Source organism: Megalobrama amblycephala, linkage group LG2 (assembly GCF_018812025.1).
Source record: "Megalobrama amblycephala isolate DHTTF-2021 linkage group LG2, ASM1881202v1, whole genome shotgun sequence".
NCBI classification, from domain to species: Eukaryota; Metazoa; Chordata; class Actinopteri; order Cypriniformes; family Xenocyprididae; genus Megalobrama; species Megalobrama amblycephala.
The window spans coordinates 54,479,970-54,502,677 of NC_063045.1; the positions used below are offsets into that span (position 1 = coordinate 54,479,970).

Genomic DNA, 22,708 nt, shown 5'->3' on the forward strand with positions numbered 1-22,708 from the left:
TAAAGGGACACACAAAAACGGAGCGTTTTTGCTTTTTTAACCATTTATTTGAGTTAAAATGAAACCATTCATTCAAGTTAAATGAACACCATTGATTCTAGTTAGTTGTACATGGTTGATTCTATTTGGTTTTACTTGTTTCAATCACGTGGAACCACTGTCCATGGTTAAATTATGTTCAGAGAAAGCTATTTTTTGGAATGTACTGTCATTTTTCATTGACAGTTATTTCACTATATGTAAATTACATGTTTATGCCAAGCTTCCCAATAATATTTTCAATATGGTTAACTTTATTAAAGCAGGTACCACATTCATTCAGCTATTTTAAAAAGACCTGAATAAGAGCACCAGCACAAACAAACAAAACTGGTTTATAGGCCAATTCACACCGCACAGACAAACAGCAACAAACAAGTTGGCAGTTGGATTTAGAATTTTATGAAAAATATTTGTCATGTTCACACTGCCCTAACAGACTCCGACAAATGCTGATGAACATGTTCAGTTGGGGAAAAACAAACCCCAACCAACGCCAACAGACACCAACTGGGGTAACACACTGATCCGACAAAACCCAACAGATGTGTTTGTTGGCGTTTGTCTGTACGGTGTGAATTGGCCTTATCAGTCAAATTCATTTATAAATGGAAATGCAAAAGGAGCACTGAAAGAAAGATTTGTGTAAAAACTTTTACATTTCACAATTAATTACAAAGAAATAGTTGGTAACACATTGAATTAAGAGTGAATTATTGAAGTCAAAGTAATGAAATAGTATTTTCTTGTAAAATATACTCCAGTAATCTTTGAGAATCATTATCACAGTATGAAATATGACCAGTAAGTAAAAAACAGTGTAATGAGAAGAAGCACTGGACTGCTGCAGGTTATTGGGGAAATATTTATTTATTTTTATTTTTCAGAATCCAAATTGGAAAGGAAAATATATATTTTTAAGAACATTTTAGCAGGTTTAATGTATAATTTATAGTTTGAATCTTGTTTGAAGTAATAATCTGCATTCTTATGAGTAACTGTATGCATGTAGGTGCACTGAACTCTGTTACCAGAGTCGTAATAAGGTGGAAAAAGTTGTGCAAGAAATCCATTGCTAACCGCTCGCACTGTATCGCTGTTATTGTTTCTCTAATATGTTCGAATGCGCTGCTATTTAGTTTCGACGTTTTTCAGAAAGCCTGCAGGTTAGTTTTAAATGACTAGTTCCGCGCCATAAGGCATTATGAATGAAACATCTGTCCCAGGTACAAATACGCTGGCCGAGTGACGGGAGCAGACTGCTAATGAGAAATCAGACCCAGCGCTGTGTCTGGGCTTTCCAGAGGCCTCTAATCACATTCAGACCTGTGGGAGGTGACAGATCTGTCCACTGTGCTTTGACAGGACTGGGGCAGATTGTAGGAGCTTTTCTCATATTAAAGTTTCAGGATTTTGGGGGGAAAACAGCAGGAGGAACCACTGCTGTCTGGAATTGCTGTGATTTGTCGGTATGTCGCTGATGTTTCTACCGCTGGCCTAGTTAATGTCCAACATGCCCTGTGTCCAAACAAACACACAGCACAATCATGCTTTCAAAGACACTTCCTTCAGCTCTGAGCATGTCAGAGCCTGTCTGTCCGCTGTCACTTCCTGTCTATCTGCTGTCAGTCCTGTCTGTCTATTTGGGTTTGTGTGTGTGTAATTGGAAAGGAGGGAACGAAAGCAAAAAGCAAACTCCAGAAAAGTGGTATTGATCCAACCTATAAATTTCATACACATTTCAAACTTTCTTTTGTTTTAATTGAAACTGCCATTTTTTTAAAACAAGAATTCCAGCGCTGCATTAAACTCAACTAAATAAAATGTAATTGTCTGCTGAAACGGCTCGATAAAAAGTCTGGGTTAAATATCGCTTTTGCTTAATGTGAATTTGGCCGCTGTTTGTTTAATTTGTGTAATCAATCTATTTGTTCATTTCACCAAAAACTCTCTTTAATCATGCTCATTTTAAAAGTTGTTTAAATTCTAATTCAGCGGTTAGAAGGAGAGTTAAGGCGCCAATTAATCTTAATGCAAAGTAGCTCTCATTACTGAGAAAAAGAATAATCAAGCCGTTCCCACTTTTTAGAGTATTTTTAGTTTGTTCTTTAATCCGCAATTAATCTTTCTGACGAGTGTTTATTAATGAGCGTTTTGAGACATTCTGCAGGAAGATGAAGTTGACCGGCCCTCTCTGCTCCTCTAGATTTCCCACTGGTGAACCTCTCTGTGGAACCGCAGCCTGTTCTGGAAGGCAATCTGGTCAAGTTCCACTGTGCCGCTAAAGCGAATCCCCCTGTCACTCATTACAGGTGAGAGCTCGCACTCACACTCACACACACATCAACTGAAATACTGGTTTTATTTCCCACTATCTCATTCTTTCACTCTCCCGACATTTTTGTTATTGTGCATAATAAGTTTTTGCAGAAAAAGCACATGAATTTCACATGCGAACACATGTTCATAACATATGCATGTGAAGCAGCATGACTGTGCAGCACACTGTGTTACCTTGAGAGCTTGTGGGAAATGCTTCAAAACCACACAAAAATCATATGTGAATCTAGTTATTTGAAATTCATGTGTTTTTTCTGTATACTTTTACATTATCAAAAAATAGTTTTTTGGTTTTTTTTGCTGGTTGTGACATCATTAATCTCATTAACTGAATATGAATTATGCTCCTATATTTTAATATGATCTTTAACTTGATACACACACTTCTGTTCAAAAGTTTGGGGTCTGTTTTTAAAAGAAATTAATACTTTAATTCATCAAAGATGCATCAGATTGATCAAAAGTGACAGTAAACAGTGTTGGGGGTAATGCATTACAAGTAACTCGAGTTACGTAATCAGATTACTTTTACAAATAACTAGTAAAGTAACACATTACTTTTTCAATTTACAACCAAATATCTTACTTTATTAATCAATGTCTTTGCTGTTGACCTTCAATGAAGCAACCATACTAATAAGCAAAAATTACTTTAGATTTAGAAATAAGAGTGTTGAACTTCCTTCTGTATCCTATTCTTCTTTAATCCAGAATGGCAGCAAAGATGAAAGGTTTGTTTGAGCTGCGCCCTCTACTGTACAGGTGTAAATATGCATTTCCTTCAGCCTGAGGCTTATTCATTTCACTTTTGGTGTGAAAGGGCCAAAAATAGAACTTTAAAAAAAAACTTATCAAAAAACAAACAAGCAAGCCATGTGAGAAAATTTAAAGTAAAGGTAATATAACACATTACTTTTCATAAAAAGTAACTAACAAAATTATTACTTTCCCAAACACTGACAGTAAAGACATGTATAATGTAATAAAATAAATGCTGTTCTTTTGAACTTTGTATTCATCAAAGAATCCTGAAAAAAATGTATCATGGTTTCCACAAAAATTGTAAGCGGCACATTGATAAAAAATGTTTCTTGAGTATCAAATCAGCATATTAGAATGATTTCTGAAGGATCATGTGACACTGAAGACTGGAGTAATGATGCTGAAAATTCAGCTTTGGCATCACAGGAATAAATTACATTTGAAATATAAAAAAAAAAAAACAAATAATAATATTTCACAATATTACTGTTTACCAACTTACCAACTTCTTACCATCTTACCAACCCCAAATTTTTGAATGGTAAAATATAGTGGTCGGTAGGAGAGTATTTGTTCATTTCAAAGCCAAAACTAAAATAAATTAACTTTATATATAGTTATTAACTATATATATATATATATATATATATATATATATATATATATATATATATATATATAGTTAAAATAACTATAAAAATGATTACACGATTTGAGGAAGTGCCCAAATGAACATTTTATACTTTTTTTGATCATTTCATCCTAAAAGCTGCCATTATATCAGCTGTAACCTGTCGGTCAGGAACTTGTTTGTTTGCATTTTGTTGATTTTACTGGAACATCATCATATAGAGAGAGACAGTTTCACACATAACATCTTTTTAATCAGTGTGGAGCGAGAGACGATTTTACCTGCCGCCCCATAAGAGTTTCATGCATTATTCGTGCCGGAGAGGTCTAAAGAAGCACAGACAGACACACACCAGACACTTGTGCCTCTGCCCTCAGCCAGCTGGACAAAGGATCCCTCCAAAGCTCAGAGGACACTGTGTGTCTCCTGTCTCTTGACCCACTGCAGCAGGCTTCAAATACACGCTGTGCCACAGACCAAAACCTCGGCCAAATGTAATGTCATGAAATCATCAATCAAGCACAGGGAAACTTCCACATGGAGACTGGCTTCTTGGAGAAACACAGCATTTGAATTCACACTGCAGGAACACAGAAGCCCAACTAATTACGAAGAAAGTCATTACTGATTGCGGGAGATTTCCTGTGGGCATTACACCGTTCCTCTGAGAGGATTAGAGCTGCCTCACTAGAAAGAGGAAGGATTATTTTCACTAGCCAATATTTTATTCATGTTCATTTTGTTTACATAAATATGGAAATTAATTTAACTTTGTTTTGTTTTGTTTTTTTGTAAGACAAAATGTAGCATTGCTTATTGGAGGCGTCCGGTCCAGCTGCTCGCAGAAATAAAACCCATCACTGTCCTCCTGTGGCATTTGAAATGAGATTAGTGAAGCTGTAAATTAATTAGCAAAAATAAAGCCTTTATGTTCGGCGGTCATGATGGCCATTTAAAACCTTGAGTATTTTTCATTCATGGCTTTTCAGAATTTTGCAGAGCAATTTTATGTCTAATGGAATCTGGCGTGATGTGATCTCACAGCTCCACTAGTGTTCGGCTGTTTTTTCTATGACTGATGTCAATATAGTGGGATGCAAAAGTCTATTTTAGCTTTTTTTTTTTTTTTTTTTTGCTTTTTGCTTTAGTTACATCAGCACTCAAGCTGACATGAACTTCACAAAACCTAATGTCATGTTCTCCAGCATTATTTGAGAACAGCATGTGCTTTAATGGAAAAAAAGACTGTTTGTTAAAAATGGTTTGCTCATTTGGTTTCTGATATTGCAGAGTAATATTTAAAATATTAGTATATTAGTAAATTCTATTTCCACATGTAAATGCAATGTTTTTGAATCTCAGATTTTCAGTATGGATTCAGACTTTTGAACCCCACTTTATGTAATATAAGAAATTAAATGTGGCTAATATTTTAATAAAAATTGTAATATTAAACAGATAATTATTTTATGATATTTACTATCTATGTTGGTAAAAAAAAAAAAAAGATTAATTAACCTTTATTGCTGCAGCAAGTGACTGTTTTAATAAGTGTTTCATTCACTCATTTAATCAACCGATTTGCTCAAATATTGATTCATTCAGGAACTAAACATTGACAATCTTTGAGTGACTGGATGAATCATTCCCTCAACTGATTCTTTCAAACTCTGATTCACTCAGAAATGAAACAATCAAGTGAGTCATTGAATCATTAACTCAAATATTTTCAAAAAAATGATTAATTCAGAAATGCTACTACTTAATTCTCTTGCGGCTTTACACCATGTCTACACTGGACACGACAGTTGTCTGTTTTCAGATTATTGTCTGGAATTTGACGTTTCACGCCGTGCTGCTCCACATCCAGTGTAGACAGCATCATAATTATAATGTACTCTATTTGCTTTTGTCTCTTTTTCCATTGGTGGAGCAAAAATAGAAAAAGTAACAATTAATAATTTGTCAAAAAAATAAACGTTTTGTTTATTGAACTGTTGTAATAAAAGCCATTTCACATTCACAATTGTGCTGCTGGTCCTAATAGCGGAACAACCGCTCTAAATTGCTTAAGCATCCCTACATACAGTATATACAAATTGCTGTGAGCACTGTGAAGAGTGTTTATGATACCAGTAAGCTGGACTGTATGGAGAAAAGCACTGCATTTTCCCAGGGAGGCAGTGTGATGTAGTGTGCATGAAATTCACAGTGACAGTGAAATCGCATAGAGACTTCCGCTCTTTCTTTTCCAAGGATGTGGCCTTTCATTTATCCTAAACCTAGACCTCTCTCCACCAAAATAACACCTTCAAATGTGAAGCCATCATAGAGAGTTCAATAAAAGCCACTGCACTCAAAAAAATAAGTCACAACCTTGCTATAGAAAAGAGTAAAAGAGAACAGGTCTTTTAATTCTGGCCAAGAATGTTTTCTTCTTGAACACTAATGCCAGGTACACGATATCAGCTCGATTTTGGCACATATCCGTTTGACATAGGGCGTCGTGGTGATTCGTAAAAAAACAATAGGTATTGTGAGACAAGAATTGTTTGTTATTGTTTTTTTGTTTTGTTTTTTTTATTAAAGGGAATTTAATATTTAAAAGATCAAGGGATTTCAGGGAATAACTAAAAAGAAATAAGAACGGTAAAAGTCCCAGGTCTATTGTAGTTAAGTATCAATTAAAACTATTTGCAAATAATATTTTTTTTACAAATATATTCACTCTTATTTGTCTAATATGTCAAAAATCATCAAAATAATAAAAAATAATAGCATGTATTCAATTCAAAACAGTGAAATTTCATAAAAATGTTGAGTAGTTTGCATCACTGGATATTATTGTCGGTTGTTGAATATTTCAATCATAAAACACTCATCAAATATGAAATGTTTAGCTACTTGCTCGCCACATGAAAGTGTCGCATTGGAATTCGTACTCGTCTTCTGTGAACAGTAAGCCCCGCCTTCTTTGATTTGACTCATTCTGACAGTGATGAGCGCTGTTAGACCGCTGAGACAGACCAGCCTAAAATATAACTTTTAAAACTTTTCTTGTCAACCTAACAACAGAGTGGTGCATAATGGAGTACAGAAGAGCAGCATCAATAATAGCCTATCAAATATTGTGGGGACAATTTGGCCATTTCTAATTTTGACTTGTCCCCCTCAATGTCTAAGGTGGTTAAGGCCCTGATGTGTAGTATGATGTGCCTCATCCACAACAGGAATTTAGGAGTCAGAATCTCATAATCTGACACAGTGACTACTTTAACAGACAAAAATATTGTGTAGTCTGAACCCTTCCTTCATAAGAGCGGAAAAGTGGGACATAAATGCATGGAATCAGACACTTCAGTTTTCTGCCTTGGAATAAAGTGTGTGCTTCGTGTCCCTCCAGGGTCTTTCTGTCAGCGCTAGTGTTGGCGGCTTTGTTCTGGCGTAGGTGATTTGTCTTGTCTTATCCTCATTTGTCACCTCTGAAGTGTCTAATGGAAGACGCTCTGTTGGGCGTGTCGAACATTTGATGTGAACATGTGGCTTTGCTGCCTGGCATCGGTCGGCATCAACGTCCACGTGGCTGATTGCTTGTTTTGGCGGAGATGGTTCATACCACCCAGTGTTTTAATTTGAAATGCAGCAGATCACAGACAGCCCTCCTGCAGCATCTTAAAAAACAAACAATTTTGTTTCCACGGGTGTTGTATCGGCTTACACCTTCAGAAGATTTAAAAAAAAATTATTCTATGGTTTGTACGTATATACTATTGCTGTTGAATTATGTAAAGAAAGCTGGATGTAGCAGCAGACACATGGATTTGATCTGTGTATTGTGAAGGTTTGAGAGCATGATTTGTCTTTCTGGCTGAGGCTGGACATCTTATTCGGATGTTTTTATTTGTGGTTACGTTTTATTCTCATGTCCTTTTCCATGATAAAGTTGTCATAGCTCTATGTATAACACAATGTTTGAATATGTCAAGACGCAGCCCTCGTCTGAGCCAAAGAATGTGTCTCCCTGGCAGGAGGACGCTGTAATTTCTCAGACTGCTTCTGGGTCTTGATTAAATTAAAGTAAGACTGTTAATCACTTAAATGTCAAAGATCCATGGAAATTGTTCGCAGCATTTTTCCTATTTTAGCACCAAATACGGGATTAAAATAATTTCATAAACAGCTTACGCTGACTATTGGCACCTTTGGAATTGATGAAATTCAATTTTCATCTAACAGGATGAAATAAGCCCTTTTCCGGTGTTCGTTTGAATCTGTGATGAGACGGCAGAGACCTGCTGTGATCCAGAGTAATCTCTTCATTTTAGACGCTTTTGATAGTTAATCAATTGCCACTGGATTAGCTACACATTTACAATCCTATACATTGCAATTGAAATGGATATCTGTCCATCGCTGAGGATAAAATATTTCTCATGGCCTCTTTTTTTTCTTCCATTCTTGCCATATTTTGAGATGGCCAGACTGTTTCCCACTGAGATTGACAGCTGAAGCCATCAGCCCTGTCCTGTGTGTGGATCTCTCTCATGTGTTTGAGTTCACATGGAGGCTGCCGTCCCCAAAGGAATGCTGAGGAAACTCTGCAAAAAAGAAAGTTTGTGTTGGAGCCGTGGCCTAGGGGTCAGGAGTCACATACACATTGAGCCGTGGTGTACATGCAAGCAATGTGAGTTTGAGTCTTAGCTCCATCAAAGTGCCCATGTAAAGCCGCTGTTAAGAGAGCAGATGTGCAAATGAGTGAGGGGCATTCACAAATGACATGTTTTGAAGCAGCTAGGCAGCGCAGTGAAATGGAATTGAATGCAGGTGTCTTGAAATGCATTTTTAGAACTAGTTTTAATTTGTCTTCATTTAAAGAATAAAACGCTCGTTGCATGAGACTCAGACAAATGAGTAAGCAAAAGACATTTATTAGACCAACAGTTAAAATATAACACCTGGAGCTGGTTACAAGGCTAGTCTTAAGCCCCGGGTATACTTTGGCCGTCCGCGTTCGTGCACCGGCCGCACACCCTGGCCGCGTGCAGGCCAAATTTCGAGACCGCGCGGACAGTCCGCGTGCAACAGCGCATGTGCAAGCAGTATAGAAGGGTCCACTAGGTGGCAATACGCACAGTATTGAGCACAGTGTTCAGCCGTCAAAGAAGAGTGTGAAAAGACCGGTTTAAAAACACGCTTGAAAAAAGAGAAAAACACGACAATGGACAGCGAACTTGACCAGCGTTTGTGCAAAGAGATTATAAAGTAACCACATTTGTACAATTCATGTTTAAAGAGTACAAAGACGTGTTTAGGGCGGCAAATTCATATTCAAAATATGGGAAAGGATGCGCTTCTTTTCTTCTCTTATCATGCCCAGTGAATGTCACGTTGATGACACGACTCAGTGCTGCTCTCTGATGTCAGGTAGAGCATAGAAAAAAACTGTACTGCGCATGTGACGAACGCGGCAATGACTGCGCGCGTGACGCGTCCGGGCGCGGAAAGTGAAGTATAACCGGGGCTTTACAAGTTAGTCATCAGTTTTATTTTTCTTTAAGACTGTTCATAACTTCTTTAAGTCAGTTACATAAAAACGTAAATTGTTCTAATTTGATACCGAAAAGTAAAACTGATTACCCTACTGCTATTTGGTCATACTAGTTCTTAAGACACAGGGTTAGTTCACCCAAAAATGACATTAATTACTCACCCTCATGTTGTTCCACACCCGTAAGACCTTCGTTCATCTTCAGAACACAAATTAAGATATTTTGGATAAAATCCGATGGCTTGTGTGGCCTGCATTGACAGCAAGTTAATTTACCCTTTCAAATGCCCAGAAAGGTACTAAAGATACAGTATATTTAAAACAGTTCATATGACTACAGTGGTTTAACCTTAATATCATGAAGTGAAGAGAATACTTTTGTGCGGCAAACACCGCGGTGTTTGAAAATTAATGACAGAATTTTCATTTTTGGGTGAACTAACCCTTTAACATAATGGCTATGTTTATAGTATGCAACCAGACCCCGAAAATGTCCTTAAACTTGGAAATGGAATATCACAACTGTTCAAAAGTTTGCAGTCAGTAAGATTTTTTTCCTTTTTTTTTGGGAAACTAATTATTTTATTCAGCAAGGACACATTAAATTGATCAAAAGTTAAAGTATTTATAATGTAACCAAATGTTCATCAAAAGAATTCTGAAAAAAGTGTTGAAGCATTCTCAAAACAAGGACGAGGCATTCTGATGCAAAGTGGTGTTTATTAAATGCTGTTGTTGGCCGCAGCCCACGCTGTACACACCCCGACTTATTCAGAGAACCACACTTAAACCAGCAGGGTACTCTTCTGCTCCCCTTCTCCCAGCTCCCCCTCATCTCAACACAGGGGGCGGAGCCTCTAGTCAACTTGAACATTTAATCAGAATTAGAATGAGCTTTATTGGCAAGTGTGCTTGTACACACAAGGAATTTTTTTTTGGTAATGAAGCTTTCAGTGCACACTTATAAATACAACAATAACTAGACACATAATAATAAAAATAAGAATAAAAAATTGTTTTGTTGCTAATATAAATAAGTAGGATTGAACTTGTCAAATATTGCACTAAATGTGAAGTATTGCACTAAGAGAGGCAGCAACTGTTCAAGCGGGAGATGGCCTGTGGGAAGAAGCCACTCCAGTGCCAAGATGTTTTAGTGCCTGTTGTTCTGAGTCAACTTCCAGATGGCAACAGTTCAAAGAGGTTATGGCCAGGGCGAGTGGAGTCTGTGATGATCTTGCCTGCCCTCTTCCTCACTCTGGAGGAGTACAGGTCAGGTCAGGGCAGGGGTGCACTAATAATGCCTTCAGCAGTCCGGACTGTCCGTTATAGTCTTGTGATATCTGATTTGCTAACTGAATCAAGCCATCAAGTTACTGAAGTATATAGGACAGACTCAATGACGGCCAAGTAGAACTGGATCAGCAGCTCCTGTGGCAGGTTGAACTTCCTCAAATGAAGTACAACTTCTGCTGGGCCCTTTTCACAATGGAGTCAATGTGAGTGACCCACTTCAGGTCCTGAGAGATGGGTCCACTGCTGCCACAGTGCTACTCATGATGTTGAGTCGATGGGATGGGAGTGCTGGGGGGATTCTGCTAAAGTCTACTATCATCTCCACTGTTTTGAGCATATTATGACTGCACCAGACAGCCAGCTGCTAAACCTCAGGTTCGTATGCAGTCTCATCACTATCCTGGATGAGGCCGATGACTGTGGTAACAGTTTAATAACAGTTCCTCAACACCAAATGAATAAAGTACAACAATAACATTAAACACAGCCGACTAAGTTTTCTCAGTGTGTTCCACACCGTCAGCTGAAGTTGGTCCTCGTTGGCTTTTTTCTGGCCAATTCCACATGTCAAATCGTCGTCGGAGCTTGTCGATCAGTCAGGCCATCTGATTATTGGCTGTTCAGCTACTGCCACCTGCAGTAGGCATTTGGCATTTGTTCTTACGCAGGCGCAGAACGGACGTGCTACTTGGCCGTCAGGTGTCGAGCGTCGGTTTGGTGTGTCAGGACAACTTTGGACCCAGACGCTGCCGACGTGAGCCAACCCCACAGTCTCCTTTCGTCACCACTAGTTCTTGGCGTTGGCTTGGTGTGTTCCGGGCATTACAGTATCATGGTTTGCCCAATAATATTAAGCAGCACAACCATTTTTGACATTGCTAATAATAAGAAATTTCTTAAAATAGAAAACGGGGTTACACTTTATTTTAAGGTGACGTAGTTACATTGTACTTCCTCCAGTAAGTACTGAGTAATAGTAATTAACAACATGTACTTACTAAAGAGTTACCGTTGGGGTTACAGTTTGGTTTATGGTTAGTTACTAACCCTATTAATTATTAATTAAAACCCTAGTAATTATCCATAATTGACTGTTATTACTATAGTAAGAACATGTAGTAACATGTAACTATGTCAGTAACATAAAGGGCCCTATTTTAACGATCTAAACGCAAAGTGTAAAGTGCATGGCGCAGGTGCACTCAGGGCGTGTCCAAATCCACTTTTGCTATTTTAACGACGGAAAAACGGTCTGTGAAAATGGGTTGAAATGGGTTGTTCCTATTCTCTTAATGAGTAATGGGCGTAACGTTTAATAAACCAATCAGAGTGTCATCTCCCATTCCCTTTAAGAGCGAGATGCGCTCGCGCCATGGCGGATTGCTATTTACATGGCGGAATTTGTTGGCGGACCGATTCAACTGAGGAGTTCAACGAGTGATGTTTTGCTGAAATTACCTGTTAAGTGGCCAGTCAATCTTTCAGTCGTCTGCGTTGGATGCAGGCTTTCAAATAGCTCCGTGCGATGAGTCAGTTAATATATATGTGTGTGTATTGGCACGATTGTTCAATTAATTAGCCAATTTCGTTCATCATTATAAGTAGTAATAGGCTGAATTGAAAATAGGTAGCCTAATTCTAATACACGCAATGACTATCCATCATTACATTTTTATATTTATGTAGCCTACACAATAATATTCTTTTACACTGTAATACTTTTGTTTTTAATATTTGGCATGTTTGTGTGATGCGCATCCCTGTGTGTAATAAGAAAAGTCAACGCGCACTGTGGACACGCCCAGAGGCGCAGTTTTTACCAACGCGCTATAACAAAAAAATATTGCTCCATTGACTTTAGACTTTAGACCAGGTTTGAGTTGGTCTATGGTGCAGTCTATTTTCAGCTCCTTAAAATAGCAATGCGACGGCAATGCGCCTGAACACACCTCTTTTTTAGACCAGCACGCCCATGGCCGCACTAACTGGCGCAAATGCATTTACTAATTTAAGGACGTGACGCTGAATGGAAAACGCGAACGGCGCCGGACGCAAACTAGCAAACACACTTGCATTGCGCCAGGTGTATTATAGGGCCCAAAGTGTTACCGAAAACAGTTATTTTAAATTATACAATATTATTGTTTTTACTGTATTTTTACAAATAAATGCAGTCTTGGTTAGCAAAGAGACTTCTTTCAAAACCATTAAAAATATTTTGAGTGTATACATAAATGTATATACCCTTTAAAATACATGTTATTTGTTGTACATTCATTGTAAATAAGAAATTGTAATTGCTTCTGACACTGATGAAATATTTCATTTTTTCCATTTTTTTCTCTCCAGCAGGAAAAAAGGTTATTGTTGAGCTTCTCCACTGCCAACAAAAGTGATGAAAATACCAAACATAAAATAAAAGCAAACAGTTGTTGAATACATTCATTATATCAAATTCTTTTTTATTTCTGTAACACTGTCCACTTTTACTTCACAGATGCAAACAAAAGTCCATCTGCTCAGTGCTTGATCTTCCCGTATGAACCAGAGCAGTAGTGTTCGCTTGTGTTGTCTGTGGTTTCTTTCCCTCTTTACATTTCACTATAATGACTGCAGCATCAAAGGGCGCCAATAACAGAGGCAGCATCTAAAAACCTCTTAATGTGTTCCTGTTATTCTTCCGCCAAAGAAGACACGGCCTGCCGACAGCATGAAAATGAAAAGGCACGAATAAAAAAAAAAAAAAAAACATGCGGTGTCCTGAAAATTACATTAGACACTCTGAAGGATGCTTTTGTTGTTTCAGTACACCATGCAAATAAGACATGATCTCAGTCATTTGCCGGTGAAAAAATACCTTTCTTACTGCCTTTGATCTTTAGAGTAGATCTGGGAAAAAACCTTGGCAGCGTCCATCAGGGTTGTTCATTTTCTTGCTCTGTTTTTGTCTCTGATGGATAATTAGATGGGCGAAGGGGGGAAACATGATCACAGACGCGACGGGAGACACTTATGAGGTGCTGGTTGATCATTCCTTCTTCACTGAACCAGTATCCTGTGAGGTCACCAATGCCCTGGGCAGCACCAACATCAGTCGCAATGTGGATGTTTACTGTGAGTTTAACAGCGTACCTACTGCATATAGATGTTTCTTTTCATTTTATGGTTTATTCAAAAATGATTAATGATTAATGATTTCAATGATTTGTCATTTCAAACCTACATGACTTTCTTCCCTGAATGCTCTTTTGCATATAATAAAAATTAATGAACATTTGTTTGTTTTTGTTATGTAGTCGGCCCCCGTCTGGCTGCTGATCCCCAGAGCCTCCAGGTAGACCGGGGTTCTGATGCCGTGTTTAGTTGCGCTTGGATTGGTAACCCTTCGCTCACCATCGTCTGGATGAAAAGGGGCCATGGAGTCGTATGTACTTTTCTCTGCGCTATTCAAAATATTTATCTATATTTCTGTGTAACTACTATTAGTCTTGTTAATATTTTCAATTAGCTTTCATTTTTATAATTTCCTATAATTATTATAATTTTTATAAATTTTTATAATTTTCCATTCCTATAATTTCCTTGAACTAAATTTTAGTTCAAGTTTTAGTAAATTTGTTATGTGATTTTGTCATTTTTATTTGTACTTTTTTAACATTACTAATTAATTTGATTTATTTTATTTTCAGTTTTGGTTCAGTTTTAGTTTTTTTCCAGTTAGTAATTTTAGTGTTTTGACTTCTTTTAAACGCATTTCTGTTAGTTGCCATGGTTTAGCTTAAGTTTTTCATCTAATATTTATGTTTTATTTAAGCTTCACTCCAATTGACAAAAATGTATTTATTAGTTTTATTTTTATTTTTAGTTAACAATAAAAACCCTGTAAAACTGTGGGTTCAGACCGCCGCCGACGCGAGCGCCGAAGTGTCCGGAAGTCATTCATTACATTTCATTCATTCAGTGTGAGCTGGTGGCGAGCTCTGGCGAGCAGCGGCGTGTCTTGGGCGGTGTGGGCATTGAGGAAAGTTGAAGTCAGGGAAACTGACTTCAACTTTGAGCTATGATGCGGTTAGCCAGCAACCAATCGGAATGTAGAAGTCCTCCACTTGAGAGGAAACTTTGGTTCCGACCAAACAGTAGTTCCCAAGCAAAATGGAGGAGAGGTTGATAATAGCTGTGGTGGGTTTCCCAATAATATATGACGTTTTGCTGTTTGCGTACAGGGACATGAATAAGAAAAACACAAATGGCTTTTAATTGGTTTATTTCCTTAGCAAACGTAATTATATTTGACTGTTCGCAAAGACCCGCCCTCTTTAGTTACTGTTGCTATGTCTGACAAGCCATGCCGCTGTCACGCCACACATCATGTTCTCACGCAGTGAAAAAGGTACATCGCGGAGCAAAGAGGACACCGACAACGCACCGACAGACAAGGCGGAGAAGGTTACTTTCGATATAAAACAAACTCTCAAATTTTAAATATTGTAATTTAAGAAACAATTTAAACAATAAACATTGTTTTGTGGCTCTTTAATGTGTCGTGACAGATCGCTGTAGTGCCTCAGTTCAAGCGGCTCGTGAACCAATCATCTCTTCCTACTAGTTAATTTATAGCATCAAATACACATGAATGAACATCAGAAAGAATGTTGTTTCAACCGCGGAAAGACTTCAGTACACACCATTTTTCAGGTTCAAGTCCACCGACATAATCTACTAACTCCTCTGACTGCTTTGTCGGACATAACGGCAGATTCAGCGTTATGATTGATTAGATCGCCTGTCAATCAAACTCCCTGCGAAGGGTCAATTGTTATGTTTTTTCCATCGTTCAGTTTCTTTCACATTTAAAAGATTTCATGAGGTTAACTCCACAAATCTTTCTACAGCGTTGTTGGCAGGGCAGCCAGAGCAAATTTTGACGCTTTCGCCAGCGGGGGTCTAAATGCACAGTAAAAGGCTCATAAATGTTCAAACTTCAAAAGAAAAAGCTTTTTCAAAGCTTTCAAACAAAGGCTTTGTTGAACCAAAGTTTTTTTTCTGCATTCTGTTTGCTGCTCAAATTCAGGAATTTAAAGGTGAAGTATGTAGTTATGCAACATTAGTGGCACCTAGCGGAATTACAAAAATGCTGCATATTTTCTCACCTCAAACATCATAAATATAGCTCTTACTGGTGCTTAGAATAAACCGATCCAACGTATCTGCACTGGGCACATTTTTTGACATGACACACAACAACAGTTTGAGGCTGTCTACAATGGACACAATCAAAGTAAACAATATAAACTGGAACAATTGTCTTTCTGAATGGGTGCATGATGATGTTGTTTTGAAGTGTCCATTGTAGCCCATTTCATTGCAATGTCCCATTTGCTTTGACACGTTCATGACCTGTTTACTGACCTGTTTAATCTTTGAAGGTCTAAATGTAGTGAAATTTGGCTTGCACTTCTATAACTGAAGCTGATTGCCTTTTCCCATAATATGTCAGTCATGGTCCCACAGCGGCTAAACACCCTCTGGCTCCACCTGCTACAGTAGCCACGCACCAAACTCATGTTATAGATTGAGCTGGAAAGAGACTGACAGATCTGAGCAGACCTCTCTTAATGTTTACACTTTTGGGTGAGATAAACCCATTAATGGCATATTAATATAATAACATAAAACATCTTACATACTTCACCTTTAAAATGAATTCTCAATTAAATTTTTGAATGGCCCACAACCCTGACTTATGGAGTTTTATTTAATTCTCCATCTGGATGTGATGAATGTATCCGACGTGATGGAACTGTTTTTGATGGCAGCTGTGACAGTTGAGTTTCAAGGGTTAATGGACCCTCAGTAGAGCACATTGTGTTTGTTTGGGTCGTCATCTGTTAGGATCTCACAACTGATGTCGAGATGAAGTAAAAACACAAGCAAGAAGCTGTATTTGTGACTACAGTGATGGTTAATTATAGAAGCAGTTCTGCTTCATATATTTGCTTAAAAAAAAAAGACAAGGAAGAGAAAACTTTTTAATGATATCTACAAAGTTGCTCAGACTGTGGTGTTGTGTTTTTTTTCTCCAAACATCTGTTATCTTGCAGGTGCTAAGCAACGAGAACACCTTGACACTGAAGGCAGTGAGACAGGAGGACGCTGGGAAATACGTATGTCGAGCTGTGGTGCCGCGAGTGGGAGTGGGAGAGAAGGAGGTCACGCTTACTGTCAACGGTAAATACTTTAAATGCTTTGTTTATATGCAGTCTGTCGGCCTGATCAGAACCCTTCAACGAATTCTCATTTGCTTCGGGTTTTGATTGCTTTGACTCACAAGAGCTGGAAGAGCCTCTCAAAAGCAGGATCAAGCCACATTTCGCTCTGGGTAAAGGGGATGTTTTCTACACTGTTTAGCTTTGCAATAACCGAGACATGCTCTATGACCCTCAGAGATATGGGCGCCGTAATCAGGAGAGATGATCTCAAACCGCTCTCATCATTTCTTCTCGCTCATCAATAGATGACAGACCCGGGGCACATGAGGCCATGTGATTTGCTTTAAGGACTCTACCAGGTTTCTGAATCAATATGGGCATATTGATTAACCCCACACTTCAAGAAGTGTCTTTCCTTGAAATGTAATAAAAAAAAAATCACATGCCTTTCTGGGGAGGTCAAATAATACCAGCACCAGCAAAGACCATATACATACGTGTTTTGGTTGTTTTGCTTTGTCTTGCTGTAGGCGTCATTTTATTGGTTATTCTCTCTCTAGAGTAGCTCATGAAAAAGTGTTATGGAGCTTTGTATGCTTTATCCATTTGTTTTGATGGAAACTTTTAAGTCCTCAGGGCTTTGCAATAACACCGGCCTGCTCCTGTGAGGCAATAAGCCTGTTCAACGCTCTATGAATTCTTAATCTTTGCTGTTTTTCCTCTTGTGGTGTTACAGGGTTGAGATCTGGGTTGGGTCAGCGTGTGTGACTGTGGGCTTCCTTGAGTCCTTGTGTCTAATCCAGTCTAATCCAGGAACAATTCAATCAAAAACGAACACTTGTGTCGCTCCAAACCTCTATTACTTTGTATCTTCTTGTTAAAAATGCAAAAGAGAGAGAGAGAGAGACAGCTGTGGCGAAAGGAAAGATTTTCAGTGTATAAAATCTACATTTTTAACCTGTTCCTCACAAAAAGCTATTGTTTAATAAAGACTCAGGAAGCACATGGGTGTATAGACCACTTCTGTGATCCTTTTCTATGATACCTTAAAGGTCATTTTTGAAACTTAAAAAGCAGTCATGACTTTTTTATGTATTAGAACAAAGTATATACTGTACATTCTTCCAAATGCCAAAATCTCCTTTTGTGTTTGTCGCTCCTGAAGTCTTTATCACAATGTAGCACTGACAGAGTCTACAAAGTACTTTGGATTCAGCCAGACTGAACATTTAAAATCCAAATATTTTATGCAGTCTGTAAAACCGCCCACAGTGTAAATGAAGTTGTGTTCTTGATGCAAATCAAGAACCCTAAAAGTTAAGGTCTGTATGATAATGTAGCTCAGTCACCTCATTGCCAGAGATGGTTCTTGATGACCCATGTCTGCTCCTATTCTATAACCAATGAACTTTTGCTGAGGATGTGAACATGCAAGTAATCCAGCAACACCAAGTTTTTGACACTAGTTCATGTCTGTGATGATGAAGCTATTTGGATGTTGCAGTTACTCTAGTTTATTAAGGGTGAGTTAATGACAGTGAGTTCTGTCATTATTTACGCCAAGCTTCAAATGTGTTCTTTAAAGTATCAAATTTTATATTTTAAAGGGATAGTTCATCCAAAAATGTTGTCATCATTTACTCACCCTCAAGTAATTCCAAACCTTTCTTTGTTCTGCAGATCTCGCCCCCCATTGACCACCATAGTAGGGGGAAAAAAACTCAAATAGAAAAAAAAAAAATAGTCAACGGAGGGCGAGATCTGACTGGTTACACACATTCTTCCAAATATCTTCCTTTGTGTACAGCAGAACAAAGACATTTATACAGGTTTGGAACAACTTGAGGGTGAATAAATGACAGAATTTTCATTTTTGGGTTAACTATCCTTTTAAGAATAAAGAAAGTCATGCAGGTTTGGACTGACATGAGGATTAGTAAATGACAAGTTTTTGGGTGAGCTGTCTCTTTAAGAAATGTGCAGCCATATGCTAATAAACAGAGAAGACACATTAGTGCTTAAATACCAGAAATTAGATGGATTAGGCAGATGATGAACGGGAAATACGATTACTGATATTATAATAGATCATTAATGAATAACCACATTAGAGTCCATTAAGCTGCAAGAGCATCTCTTTGACAAACACAGATGATTTTATGTATTTGATAACAATGTGCGTGAATGAGCCGCCTCACGGAAACAGATCGATATCTCTGCAATCCTTACACAGCTTGTGACCCTCGTCTAAGAAAAACGGTGCTTTTAAACTTCAAACTTCAAAAAGTACTCCTATTTCTACACCTCCATCTCCAGAAAACAAAAACAAAACAAAAAAAAACAAAAAACAAAAAAAAACGAAACAAACTCGGTTCTGGTTTTGGATTAACCTCAGTTCATCTTAGAATAAACAGGAAACCAAACACCCATTAACAAGGATGCCATTTCAGAAGCATGTTATGGAAGTGTTGTCGAATGCAGTTTGCAGCTGTGTGCCCTTACCAAAACTAATTGTCCTAGAGCCAATGGTTTGTTTTTTGAGCATCTCCCTGCCACCCTCTCTCACTTCTTCCTTCTGTTCACCCTTTAGACTTCTTACTTGCTAGAAGTCAAAAGTGAAGAAGGGAGGAATGTTTATAGCACCATACAACAGTAGTCAAGTTAAATTGCAAAATAAAATGCACCCCAGTTACATATCACTTCAAAACAATATTTTTCTTATTAAGTATTTTTGTCTTGTTTTCACTGTAAAAATGCTTTTACTAGATATGTAAAATGGCATAAGATATTTTTCTTGTTCTGGGGGAAAAAAAATCTAAATGAAGTGAGTTTTTGCTTAAAACGAGCAAAATTATCTGCCAATGGGGTAAGAAAATAATAATTTCTGCTTGAAATCTTGTCCCAAACAGAAACCAGATTAATTTAGCTTGTTTTAAGCAAAATCTCACTTAATTTTTTCATTTTTTTTCTTTCAGAAAACAAGAAACATATCTTATGTCATTTTACTTATCTAGTTAAAGCATCTGGATTTAAGATTTTTTTTATATTTGGACTGGAAACAAGACAAAAATACAAAGTAATAAAATCATTTTTGCAGTGTATTTCCATCAAGAGGTGCATCAATTTTTGGTCAAGATCTTGTATTGACAATGCAATACATGCAATCACAGACAGCAATTTTATTTTTTTTGGCCGGGCAGTGTATACATGTTTATATTATATGCCAAATTAGACTCAGAGCAGTTAGAGTAGATGATCGGGCCTCCTTGTTTCCCATCGTACGTGCAGAGCGTCGTCAGGCACGGAGCGAGACGCGTGACGCCACCTTCCTCGCGTGGCTCGGTCTCACATCCCGCTCACTCTCCCTTCTCCGCTTGTTTCCCGTCTGAGCCTGAGAGATAAAGCTGTTTAATTACAGCCCTCATTTATGACCATGATCCCCTGTCAGATTTGTTTGGCTCCCCCAGAGGACACGATCTGAGCAGACTGCTGCTGGAAGAGCACGGAAAAAGCGTCCCACCCCTCTGCCCGACTGCAGCCTTTGAGCGCATGTGTGATTAAGAGGGTGCTGGGGAAAGCGAGAGCATTGTCTCGCTCTCTCCAGAGAGACGGTGCTTCGGTGTGTACAGAAGACTCCTGCACGCTGCTGGGATCTGTAATTGATGGGATAGTACTCGCACACAGAGACACCCGAATTCCAATTAAAATGAAAATCTGTTTTCATATAGAGACACATAATGAACCTCAATCTGCTGTGGATGGAGAAATGGAAATGTTATGATTGTATTTATTATGATTTTATCTCCCTCTTTTCTCTTTCACTTTTAATTATTTATGAAATTATGAAGTTTACTCTAAGCATTATTTCCAGTTTTGTTGAATAAGATGCAATGGGAAGAGTTAAGTGACTAGCTCATCAGAAAATGAGAATTCTGTCATTATTTACTCACCCTCATGTCATTCCAACCCCTTATAACTTTCTTTCTTCCGTGGAGCACAAGACGTAAATTGTTGGAGAATATCATGCCAGTTTTCAATATAATGAGCACTGGAACTGTCAAGCTCCAAATGACAAAAAAAAGCACCATAAAAGTGTTCCATGCCATCCATGTTCAAGTAATATGATAGCTTTGAATGAGGAACAGACTGAAATTTAAGTTGTTATTCAGCAAATAACACATCTTAACATCCTCCTTAGCTCTCTTTGGTGTGTTTGTGAAAAAACGTACGGTGAATGGTGTAAAATGTACGGCCAAATATTTGTTTGAGTTGGATCTTTTCAGTAAACTTGATCCAGTTATAGTTAGCATGAAATTTAAATTTGTCTTTTCTAAGTGCAACTTACTGATCCTATTGTGAATGATTCAGTGCTGTCAAATCGATTAATTGCGATTAATATCATCTAACATAAAAGTTTGTTTACATATATGTGTGTGTGTGTGTGTGTGTGTGTGTGTGTGTGTGTGTGTGTGTGTGTGTGTGTGTGTGTGTGTGTGTGTGTGTGTGTGTGTATATATATGTAAATTTACCTTGAAAAAGCTGAAAAATACAGTTTTGTGAAAATCACAATTCAATCTGATGGTTTTCTTGGCTGGATATAGGCAATGATGGCAAAATGGATGTGTTAAACAAGATGAATGGTGTATGCTTAATTTAATTAATGTGCAATTAATTAAGTGCAATTAATTAAAAATTAACCTATTAACAGCCCTAATACTATATATATATATATATATATATATATATATATATATATATAAACTTTTATGTTAGATGCGATTAATCGTGATTAATCGATTTGACAGCACTTATGCATGTTTCATTTTGTAATTTTTTTACATTAATTTTTTTACCTAATCAAGCACCACCTTCCTTTTTTTTTTTTTGATAATCCCTTTTATTTGAATGTACGTCACAATGCAAAAGAAATTATCTGTCGCTACTTCCATTACATTGCTATACTTTGAGCTGTACGAGGGTAAAGTGTTAAGTGTTTAACAATACAATTCACTAAGAGTGAATTTGTGGCCACTGTATTCTCTCTTTTTGTTTAAGTGCCTTATTCACTGGAAAAATATGCAAATCCGGTAATGGCGTGAATGTGGCCACAAAATCTACAATTCAGATACCTGAATCTAATCTTGTCTGGATGTGCGCCTGGTTATATGGGTGTCTCTTTTCCATCATTTGATCATTGTTTGATGAATGCAGTGATCAATAGAAAATGTGCATGAACATCTCTTTGAAAGGAAACTGCGCTTACCGTAATAGTGCATTGATAACTGTGTCAGTTAAACAGCACAGAGTTTAGGCACAATCTATAATGAGCCTAATTTAAATAGAAAGGAAGCATGTTTGTCCTGAAAAGAATGACAATGACTTAATTTAAATTCTCACTGAGGCTGGTTATTATGAACTTAATTGCGAGCGGTCAGTGAATAAGAAGCAGTGAAATAACGCATGCAAAAGTCTGTTCTTGATTCTTTACTCTAACTCCTCATCTTAAGATAGAAGATCATCAAAAACAGATTGGAGATAATGAAAACAGCAGCGTATGTCCTGTCATCTCTGTTCTCAGGGAGGATGTGCGCTGATGTGGTGTGCAGGCGGTTCAGCTGTCAGATAGGAAGCTTGACAGTCTGTTGTTTGTTTCAGGGCCTCCCACCATCTCCAGCACACAGACGCAGCAGGCTCTGTACGGGGAGAAGGGCCAGATCAAGTGTTTCATCCGCAGCACTCCTCCTCCGGACCGCATTGTGAGTCCTATCCATCCATCCATCCATCCATCCATCTATGGATTCAGTGATCAAATAATTATGAATCATTTTAAGAATTTTAAATCAATACTTCATCTCCACTTACTTACACTTATTATAAAAATCT

The 22,708-nt window shown here is 37.8% G+C and overlaps 1 protein-coding gene across 1 annotated transcript in view; it reads left to right on the forward strand.

Moving 5' to 3' along the window:
* Positions 1-22,708, forward strand: part of kirrel3a (kirre like nephrin family adhesion molecule 3a) — a 184,445-nt gene that overhangs the window by 147,780 nt on the left and 13,957 nt on the right. The window contains 5 exon segments of the mRNA XM_048180962.1: positions 2,246-2,351; positions 13,582-13,730; positions 13,913-14,040; positions 16,718-16,844; positions 22,481-22,581. Of these exon segments, the coding sequence (XP_048036919.1) occupies positions 2,246-2,351; positions 13,582-13,730; positions 13,913-14,040; positions 16,718-16,844; positions 22,481-22,581 (611 nt within the window).